This window comes from Melospiza georgiana, chromosome 26 (assembly GCF_028018845.1).
Source record: "Melospiza georgiana isolate bMelGeo1 chromosome 26, bMelGeo1.pri, whole genome shotgun sequence".
Lineage (NCBI taxonomy): Eukaryota > Metazoa > Chordata > Aves > Passeriformes > Passerellidae > Melospiza > Melospiza georgiana.
This window is the reverse complement of record NC_080455.1, coordinates 4,824,779-4,835,811: the sequence shown is the minus strand read 5'-3', so window position 1 is coordinate 4,835,811 and position 11,033 is coordinate 4,824,779. Positions and strand designations below refer to the sequence as shown.

General features: G+C 59.7%; 1 protein-coding gene across 1 annotated transcript; it reads right to left on the bottom strand.

Moving 5' to 3' along the window:
- Positions 1–53: 53 nt before the first annotated feature.
- HCN2 (hyperpolarization activated cyclic nucleotide gated potassium and sodium channel 2) lies at positions 54–10,888 on the bottom strand. Its single transcript, XM_058040803.1, has 8 exons — positions 10,419–10,888; positions 5,111–5,534; positions 4,312–4,473; positions 3,503–3,721; positions 2,013–2,159; positions 1,525–1,765; positions 1,215–1,379; positions 54–1,092 (listed from the first exon to the last, which is right to left on the bottom strand). The coding sequence occupies exons 1-8, from the start codon at positions 10,886–10,888 to the stop codon at positions 140–142; spliced, it is 2,781 nt and encodes a 926-aa protein (XP_057896786.1). The 3' UTR covers positions 54–139.
- Positions 10,889–11,033: the final 145 nt, after the last annotated feature.

Here is an 11,033-nt window from a genome sequence, read left to right as displayed (position 1 = left end):
GGCGGCAGGAGGGACCGGGGAGCGGGGCTGGCGCCGGGGCGGGGGGCGGCAGCCGGCGGTGCGGCCGTGGCCCTCACCCGGCGGCGCAGGGCGAGCTGAGCTGGGGGGGCTCCCCGCCGCCGCCCCTCCGGCGCGGAGGTCACAAGTTGGAAGACAGCCTGGACTTGGCCGGGTCCGTGTCGGGCGTGCTGGACGCCGAATCCTTGCGGGCCGCCGCCGAGTCCTGCGGCAGGGCGGGCGGCGCTGTCAGCCCCGAGCCCGTGGGCGCCGGGTGGGCCGGGGCCCCCCGTGAGGGCGCCTGGGCCCGCAGCCCGGCCGGAGGGCCCGGGCCCGGCGAGGCGGCGGCCGGGCCGCCTCCGATGGAGGTGCTGGACTCGCGGGCGGACGCCGGGGGGCTCTGGGTGCTGCCGGCCGCCAGCCCGTGGGGCAGCGAGGGCTGCGAGGCCGAGAGGGGCCGCGAATCCTGGCTGAGGCTGCTGGTGTGCAGCGCCTGTGTGCTCTTGTGGGCGGCCAGGCGCTGCGGCGAGCCGGGCGCCGGCTGCTGGCTGAGGGACAGCTGCGAGCCCAGCGGCCCGGGGGCACCTCCGTAGGCGAACGTCCGGCTGGCCAGCGGGCTTTGGGACGGAGGGCTGGCCGCGGCCGCGGCGAAGGCGCTGGTGGAGGCGGGCAGGGCCGTGGGCTGCGCCGGGTCCTGCGAGGGCGAGGGGTTGGCGTGGGGCACGGGGGGCTGCGGCTGCGGCGGGGGGCTCTGCTGCAGCAGCACGGGGGACACGGCGAAGGGGCTGGGCACGGCCTGGGCGTACTGCAAGCGGCGCATCATGCGGGGCGAGCCCAGCGCCATGGAGCCCACCAGCGGGCTGGCCATCTGCGGGCAGAAGCTCATGGCCACGGCTTGCTGGAGGGTGGCGATGGCAGAGGTGACCTGGGGCTGCACGGGGCTGTACATGGCCGTGTGCTGCTGCAGCTCCGCCTGCTGCACCATCTCCCGGTCGTACTTGACGATCTCCTGGATGATCTCGTTCTCCTGGTTGTTGAAGACACCTGAGTTGAGGTCGTGCTGCACTTTGTGGAGCAGGATCGAGTTCTTCTTCCCTACAGAGGGAGAGGAAGCACCGTGAGACCCTGTAGTGGGGCTATGCTGGGTTCCCATGGGGACCACAGCTTTCCTCTATGCCAAGACACGCCTCTTCCCCCCAGGTCCCCCTGTGTCGTACCGATGCGGTCGAGACGGTCGATGGCCACAGTCTCGAAGGCCCGTCTCATCATGGGGTACTCCTCCAGCACCTCGTTGAAGTTGTCCACGGAGAGCGAGTAGAGGCGGCAGTAGGTGTCGGCACGGACGCTGGCCGTGCGCCGGCCGCGGGTCAGCAAGCAGATCTCTGGGGGAAAAAACACCAGGGCCAAGGTCAGAACTCCGCCATCGAGGAGAAAACAGGGCAGGGTGTGAGAACTACCATACACTGGGTGTACAGCAGAGGCGTCCCTGTGACTCACACACCCAGGCTCAGTCCTGCCAGTGCTCACCCCCAAAGTAGGAGCCGTCGGAGAGCTTCATCTCCTTGTTGCCCTTGGTGAGGATGCTGACCACCCCGTGCTGGATGAAGTACATCTTCTTGCCGATGGTGCCCTCTCGGATGATGTAGTCGCCCGGCTGGAACACCTCAAACTTCAGCTTGGTCAGCATGGCCGTGACAAAGTTGGGGTCGGCGTTGGCAAACAGCGGCATGGAGGCCACCAGCTTGCGGCAGTTGAAGTTCACGATTTCCTGTGGGGAAATGGGTGAGCCCAGGAAGCTGGGACGTGTTTCCCCAGGGATATACTCCCCACCCCAGTCTCATGGACACCCTGGCATGCAGATTGTGCATGGACGTGCTCCCACACAGAGTTGCAGAAAGACACGTTTGACCCCAAGCATGTGCATGGCTGGTGGGACCCTCAGCAAGGAGCAGGGAATCCCTTCCCTTGGCAAGGGGATGTAATCCCCATCCTCCTCCCAGCTCCCCTGCCCTCACCTCACGCAGGGGCTCGTTGAGCTCCCCCAGGATGCTATCCTCATCAAACATCTTGCCCTGGTAGCGATGCTCGTAGTAGTCGTGGATCTTCTGGCGGAAATCAGCGGGCAGCTTGTGGAAGGACATGTACTGCTCCACCTGCTTGTACTGTGGGGAGAGCTGCTGTCAGCTGGGACATCCCCATCCACGGGGCTAGTCCCACTCCTGCTCCTGTTCCTGACTGGCAACCTGTCACAGACATCTTTTATGAAAAATCCTTTCCTTAGGACTTTTCCTTCTGAGAAGCTGGGAGGCCTCAGGAACAAAATGTAAACATTGATTATCTGCTGCTGTGAAATGCAACAGGTGCATCTGTGATTGGTCTCATGTGGTTGCTCTTAATTTATGCCCAATCACAGTCAGCTGGCTTGGACAGAGTCTGAGCCACAAGCCTTTGTTATCATTCCTTCTTTTTCTATTCTTAGCTAGCCTTCTGATGAAATCCTTTCTTCTATTCTTTTAGAATAGTTTTAATATATTTTCTTAATATATATGATATATATGACATATATTATATATATAATATATAATATATAATATATAATATATAATATATATAATATATAATATATAATATATAATATATAATATATAATATATAATATATAATATATAATATATAATATATGATATAATATATTATATATAATATATTATATATTATACATATCTTAATATATTTTCTTCTATATGTTTTCTTTTAGTATAGTTTTAATATAACGTATACCATAAAATAATAAATCAAGCCTTTTGAATATATTATATTACCTTACATTACATTATATTACATTACATTACATTATATTATATTATATTATATTATATTATATTATATTATATTATATTATATTATATTATATTATATTATATTATATTATATTATATTATATTATATTATATTATATTATATTTTTTTCTTCTATATATTTTCTTTTAGTATAGTTTTAATATAATATATATCATACAATAACAAATCAAGCCTTTTGACTATATATTATATTTTCTTATATATATATTAATATATTTTCTTCTACATATTTTCTTTCAGTATAGTTTTAATATAATATATATCATACAATAATAAATCAAGCCTTTTGACTATATATTATATTTTCTTATATATATTAATATATTTTCTTCTATATATTTTCTTTTAGTATAGTTTTAATATAATATATATCATACAATAAGAAATCAAGCCTTTTGACTATATATTTTCTTATATATATTAATATATTTTCTTCTATATCTTTTCTTTCTTAATATAATATATATCATACAATAATAAATCAAGCCTTCTGATTAGAGTCAGATCCCCATCTCTTCCCTCATCCCAAGACCCCTGTGAACACGATCACAGGAACCCTCACCCCACACGGGGTGTCTCTTCCTGTCCCCTCTCCCTGCCCAAGAGGGGACAAAGCTGTGGCCCCCACCCAGCCCAGCCCTACCTTCTCCTGGTACTGGCGCCGGGAGGAGTCCAGCGACTGGATGAGGGCGGTGGCGTGGCCGATGAACATGGCGTAGCAGGTGGCCCCCACGATCATGCTCAGCATGGTCAGCCAGATGTCTGTCATGCTCTCGGGCGCCTGCTTCCCGTAGCCGATGCACAGCATGTGGCTCATGGACTTGAAGAGGGCGAAGGAGTACAGCTCGCTCCAGGAGTCGTTCTGCAGCGACAGGGACAATGTCAGCCATGCATGGGTGTGTGTGAGCATTGCTGAAAGGCCTTGGCTCCATCGACAGCCCCGGGTTGTCTCCCAGCGATAGGGATTTGTTGAAAAGCAAAGTTTTCAAACTTCCCAAACTCCCCCGGCGAGGTAGGCAGGGAAGGAAAAGGGTGAGACAGGCAGGGGAGGAAGAGGAGGAAGCCAGGCAGAACAAAGCAGAGATGGAAATTTGATGAAACAGGATGAGACAGACGGGGGAAAAGGGCCATTTGCAGGAGGCTGCAGGGCTGAGAGGCAGCAATTAGAAACAGGAGCCATTATTTATTAATAGCAGCTTTGTGGCTAATGAGCAGGAGAAGGCGGCAGGGGACGGGGCCAAGAGCCCCATGTCAGCAAATTCCTCCCACCCTGCTCCAGGTCCTGTGAGACCTCACCAGGGTGACACCAGCACCTGGGGCCGAGTGCTCTGTGCTCCTCTGCCCTGGCCCATGGGGGATGGCATCTCCTGGGGATGGAGGATGGAGGATGTGGGGATGGATGGGAGCCCTGGGGAGCAGGCAGGAGCACAGTGTGGGGCGCGTGGAACTCACCACCATCCCGTTGATGGACACCCAGCAGTTCTGGGGGAAATCCTGCAGCATGGGCACCAGGAACTGGAGGCAGCCGTCCCAGTGGCACAGCAGCAGCATCATCCCAATGAGGTTGATGATCCTCATCACGGCACTGGCCAGGTCGTACGTCATGTGGAAGATCTGTGGGTGGGTGGCACGGCAGGAGCTGAGCCTGGGGACTGTCCCCCAGCGCCCAGCCCTGCTCAGGGCACCGACCTGCATGGCCTCAGCTGGCAGAGGCTCCTGTGGCTGGCCTGGCTCTGGATTCAAGGTGGTGGCTGAGCTCCACCTGCCTATTTATAGCCGGCGAGTGCCGCCGCGCTGCCGCCCGGACAGCGCTAATGGCAGCGAGCCTTGACGAGGATCAGGGACACACAAACACCCTGGGCACTGAGGAGGGAGCAGGGCAGCTCCCAGGGCATGGCCAGAGCCACGCAGCAAAGCTGAGTCTCCCCTCAAAGCAGGGAGGACCCTCAAAGATGGAAACCCCACAGGGCTGGGGGTCCTGCTGTCCTCCCCGAGCTCCTGGTGGGGTAGGGAGGCAAAGGGGCAGGAGGTGCTGAGGTGGGCAGGGACACGGGGTCCTACAGGGATGGTGTGCCAGTGATGCTGGTACCCATGGTGGGTGCTGTATCACAGCTCAGGGATGCCCCAGACCCTCCAGCGTGGGTCACAGCCACCCACCAGCCCCACAGGTCCTCTGCACCCTGCCAGCTCGTCAGGGAACCCAGCTCCCCCTCTCTGCAGCCACACAGGGGCTCCTGGAGCAGGCCCTCACCTCCTCCCACTGGTGGATGTAGCGGATGAGGCGCGAGAGGCGCAGCAGCCGCAGCAGGCTCAGGATCTTGGTGAATCTGACGATGCGCAGGGCGCGGGCTGTCTTATAGACCTCCGAGTCTATGCCCTTCTCCACAATGAGGAAAACGTAGTCCACGGGGATGGAGGAGACAAAATCCACCACGAACCAGGTCTTGAGGTACTTCTTCTTGATCTTCTCGGGGTCCAGGATGATTTCGGTGTTGTCCTCAATGACAATCCCAGTGCGGAAGTTCAGCACCAGGTCCATCAGGAAGAAGGTGTCAGAGACCACGTTGAACACGATCCAGGGGGCCGTGGTCTCCTCCTTGAAGAAGGTGATGCCCACGGGGATGATGATCAGGTTGCCCACCATGAAGAGCAGCATCGTGAAGTCCCAGTAAAATCTGGGGAGCGAGAAGATGTTTGGGGGAATGTCACCACAGTCCCCTCCGTGCCAAGGGGGCCATGCCCTGCCCTAAGGGACCCGTGCCACCGGGCTACTGTCACTATAATGCCACCTCAGCCACAGGAACCCCCTCCTCTCCCCAGAGACCTCATCCTGCTGCTCCAAACTGCCCCCAGGGTGATCTGGCAGCCAGCAGAGCCCCTGACTGAGGCAGAGGATGGGACTGAAGGCTCCTGCTGGTCTGATTTGGCCCATGACAGCAGATCCCGAGGGAGGGGACAATGATGGCACCACGCACCAGAGGGGGACACGCTCCAGGGGCATCCCACGGGCTGGGGGACCCCCAAACCACCGGGGTGGAGTCAGAATCCGAGAGTCTTGGGAGCAGCTCCCTCTTTCTGCGCTCACAAAGTGGGGACCCAAGGACAGGGCACAGGACAGGGGACAGGACAGAGGACAGGACAGGGGACAGCCGGGGCCACCTCACCCCGGTGCCACCGGACTGGGTCACGGTTCGGGGGTGCCGGGTGGGCTGTGCCCGCAGCGCGGGGGCGGTGCAGGAGCGGCCGCGGCTCCGGTGCAGCGGAGCACGTACGGCTGCAGCGGCGGCAGCCCCGGGCAGACGCGCGGGCGGAGCGGGGACGAGCGGCCGCTCCCACCCCCAGGCTGCGCTGCCCCTCTCCCCCTTTTCCTCACCCCATCCTTCTCCTCCTTTTTCTCCTCTCCCTGCCACCCGTGACCTTTGTGAGCATCTGCAAGGTCACAGCGGCTCTGGCGCGGCAGGACGAGGCGAGGCCGCCTCGGGCCGAGGGGGCAGGACTGGGGGGATGCTCTCGGTGCCACGGACACGGACACGGGACCCTCCTCACCCACACACCCTGCTCAGCCCAGCCGGGAGCGCGGGAGGATGGGCGGGGGTGCCACGGCCACGCTGTGCCCTGCGGGATGGGGAGGATGAGGAGGATCAAGAGGAGACCCCCACGCACACGGGAGGGGGCGGTGGGGCAGATCCTCACGCCCTCCCACCCCCCCCACACTGCGCAGACTAGCGCAGGACCAGAAGGAGCCGAGCATCCCAGCTCCTGACCTTTCTCCAATGACACCTTCCTCATGTGAGGCATCGCCGTGGCAACCGTGAGTGATGTCACTGCTGCAAAACGATGACTTCACACCAGGGCGGTCCCCAGGGTCCCCCCGGCAGAGGAGCCGTGTGCCCCCCTGCACCCCCACACCGAGCTCGGGCTGCCAGCTGCACCCCTGGGCTCCCACAGCCTGCCAGCGATGCTGAAATCAGCATCTGTGGGGCTGGATGTGCCCCTGAACCCCCCGAGAGCTCCCTCTCAGGCTGACCCTGCTGCGCTGCGTGGCTCCCACAGGGGCATTAGCCATGCAAAGCTGCGAAGAACTGAGATTAAATAACCACGCCAGCTGGGCAAAACTCCCCTCTGGCTCCAATCCCTGTGCAATCTGGCTGAGCCAGGGCAGAACTGGGCCTGCAGAGAAAGATAAACTGCTCCTGGTCCCCCCCTTGCACACAGCTGACCCTGTGTGATCGCCCTGGGGTGCAGCGTGCCATGCCAGATCTTGCTTCCTTGCAAGGTTCATGTGCACAGAAAAAAAGATCCAATCCAGGCTGCTAAAAATATCTGCAAACAAATTAATCAGGATCCTCGACACCCCTCCCTCGCTTCTGACCCAGTTGTGTGACAGTGATGATGACAGGAGATGCCCAAAGCCCCTGCAAGAGGCAGCTGCCACCTCCCTGCTCCATCACCCGCCCAAGGCCTGGCTCCGTGGTGCTGCTCTGAGGTGCTGGGCAAGATAAGAGTCAGGTCCAAGCACTAGAGGGGAAAATGCATGCCAGGGTGGTCCCTGTTAACTCCACTGGCAGCACTCAGAGCTCCAGGGATGATCCAAACTCTCCTGTTGGTGCTGATCCCATGGGACAGAGGTTGGACAGAGCTCCTTCAGACCCCCTGAGCCCTTTGGGGCCCAGATGCCAACCAGGTGGGCAGCAGCAGCACGGGATCAGTGAAGGATTGTGCGGGATTGAGGCAGGAGCAGCACTTTGCAAACTGGCACTAAATACATTCTAAAAATGAGATTGCTGTGAGAAGTGGGCTGTGGGGCCAGTGGCAGAACTTTGCCCAAACTGACGAGCAGTGGTGGCCAACACAAAAATCCCAGTACAGTTATAAGGAATGAGTGCTGCCCTCTCCCCTGGAAAAGCCTTTTACCCTGGGGAATGGGGTATAAAAGCTTTGCCAGCTGCTCAAGGACCCAAACCTTCACCATGGCCAGGTCGGTCACAGCCTGTCCTCCCCTTGAGGTGGCTGACGCTGCAGAGGGAGGGGCCCAACAGCCTCACCACGGGGAATGGGAGCACCAGAGCTGCCACACACACCAGGAGCAAGAACGGCTCTGAGCCACGTCCCTGTGCTCAGGAGCCCCCGTGGTGGCACATCCAGGCAGAGGGAAGCATTTAAACCTGGGTGAGGAAGGCTCCAGCCAAGCAACGCCAGGGACGTGCTCTGGATGCATCTTTGCCCCTGATTCACAGCAGAAAATCCTCATTTCACAACAGAAAAATCACCATTAGGGAGAACCTCCTGCTCAGCTCCAACCCCAATCCCTGCCCAGCCTCGTGGAGTAACCCCTGAGCAGTCCCTTGGTGGTCACAGGGTGATGGGCACTGCCACCACCACCAAACCTCCACCACCTCCCAAAGCAATGCCCCAAAAGAAGCAAAAAAACACCCCAGAAAGAAGCAGAAAGCCCAAAAGAAGCAATGAAGGAGCTGGCATGGCTTGGCTGCTCCTCCAGCAGTGGCAAAGTGGGTGACAAACATTGCCCAGCACCCAAAAGGAGGTGGCCCTGCTCCAGCACACACTCACAAGGTCTCTTTGATCAGATCTGCAGCTCAGCATCTCACCAGCCGCCCTGATTGCTTCCTCATCATTCAATATTTATGTAAATAGCAACTTTGGTTCCTGGAGCAAACCTGCCCTGAATTGTGCGTGAACGACGGCAGCACTAGGGCCGTGAGGAGCCAGGATTGCTGAACAACCCTGATTACGAAATGATGTCACAGATGGGGAATGATTTTCTCTAAAGATGGGAAATGCAGGGCAAACACGGCCAGGTCACGCTCCATTATCATCAGTGGATAAATGCCTTTTTTTTTTTTTTTTTTGATTACTTTGAGGCAGGGCAGCATGGCAGGGATGCACTGGTGTCCCCAAGGGGGCACAGCCTGGCTTCCTGAGCCCAGCCTGGCGTGGGCTGATCCTGTTCCTGTGCACGGTTGTGGAGCTGGAGGATGCCATGGCTCTGCCTGCAGCTCCTCCCCACTGGGCAGGGAACTCTCCTACGCCACTTCCAGCATCAAAACACAGGCAGCCACTCTGCCCCAATGGCTTTCCAGTCCTCCTGGCTCCAGGAGGATGAAGCCCGTGCAGGGCAGGACAGGCAGGGTGACTCGCCAAGGTCACCCCAGCACCCACCTGCCTGCTGCAAGCACCGGCCCGGGCGGTGATGCTGCTGCTCTCTGGGGAATCCTCTGAGGCCTCCAGCCCACTGCAGGCCCACCAGAGGGAGATCCCCACTCCTGGCAGCTCTGTGGGCTCTGCCACGGCTCTGCCAGCTCAGAGAAACGGGGCAGGCTCTGCCCCAGTGCAGGAACGGGGGTCACCCCACTCCCAGCCTCCCCCAGCACCTCACAGCTGCTGAGGGTGAGGAGGGGAGAGAGGAAGGGTGAAGTTCTCCTGCTCAGCAGCCCCCAGGATCGCCCTGGCACTGCCACCTCTGCTCTGTCACGGCAGGGACAGTGGAGATCCCTCTGCCACAGTGGCCAGGCAGTGTGAGCAATCTCACCCCAAACCTGCAGCAGAGCCCAGTGCCCAGCCTGTGACATGAGGAGGGGGCTCCCCTGGGTTCCCTTCCAGGGTGGAAGGGCTCAGACCCACCCCAGTGCAGGAAGCCAGCCCTGAGAGGTGCCCAAAGGCCTCCAAGCGCTCCTCTGGAAGATGCCAGAGCAGCCCAGGAGCAGCACAAGGGGGTGAAAGCAGGAGGGGAAGTGAAGGTGCTGCTCCCTGCCCTGAGCCCGTGGCCACCTCACCTGCCTCAGGGAACCCCAGGGGGACCCATCAGTGCCACAGAACCTGAGATCTGTGCGGGTTCCCCACTCAGGCACCCAGCAAACCCTCCCTGAGCCCCCCCAACCTCTCATCAGCACAGCAGCACAACGATGTGGGGCTGAGCCTCTCCAGCCCACGGCCAAAGGCTCCTCCAGCCCTTTTGGGGTCTCTGGAGCAGGGTGCTCCCAGTGCTGGCTCAGCAGCGATGCCAGCTCGGGGTGCCCATCCCTGCAGGATGCCGTGCTGCCTGCCCCAGCCAGCGCAGCCATCCCTGCCGGTGCCTTTCACACGACTCGGGAAGCGTTTGCCACTCCGGAGCTCGCCAGGGAAGGAGATGGAGCTGCAGAGCCTTCCTCCCCGGTTTGGCATTCCCCGCCCGGCAGCCAGGCTGCATTTGGGGGCTCGGGTCCTCCCAGGAGCCCCAGAATCCCCCTCAAAGCGGCGGAACCCCAGGGACAGCACCAGGCCTCGTCGGGGGAGCCTTCCCACCGCTCTGCGAAGCGCAGGGATGGGGACACCGAACCCCAGCGAGCTCCGGGGACACAACCAAGGCCCGCCGGGGCTCGGCAGGGCCGAGCCGGGCCGAACCCGCCCGGGAAGGACAAGGGGACGAGGGGATGCCCTTGCTCGGGCTGCCGGCATCGCTGGGGCCGGGGGTGCCCGGCTCGTCCCCTCCCGCACCCGCCGCGCCTCAAGGTGCCCCCGGCCCCGCAGGATGCGGCCGAAGCCCGCGGGTCCCCCCGCACCTGAAATCGCTGTAGGGGTGGATGATCCAGGCCCCCGCCGACTTGACGCGCTCCTGCTCCCTCTCCACCGCCTTCTGCGAGCCGAACATCCGCAGCGAGAACTTGTTGACGCCGGGCTGGAGCATGGCCCCGAACTGCCGCTGCATGAAGCTGGCCTGGCTCCCGCGCACCTCCTCGGCCGCATCCTCGCTCGCTCCCTCCTCGGCCGCCTTGGCCCCGCCGGGGGACGCCGCTCCGCCGCCGCCGCCGCCGCCTCCGCCGCAGGAGAACGAGACCTTGGGCTCGCGGGGCGGCTCCGGGCCGGGGCTCCGCGGCGCTTCCCCGCGCCGGCACTCGCCGTTCGGGGACCCCTTCCCGCCGCGGGCCCGCGCCCGCCCCGCCGCTCCGCCGCGCTTGGCCCCATCGGCCGCCGCCTCCTCCTCGGCCGCCGCCGCCGCCTCCCCGCCCGCCGCGCCGCGGCCCGCCCGCATCCTCCCGCCGCTGCCGCCGCCACCGAGGCCACCGGCGGCCGAGTGGCGCCCGCCGGCGCGGCGGGGGCGGGCCGGGGCGGGCCGGGGGCGGGCGGCGGGGCCGGGCTGGGCTGGGCTGGGGGCCGGGCGGCTCCGCAGCTCCCCC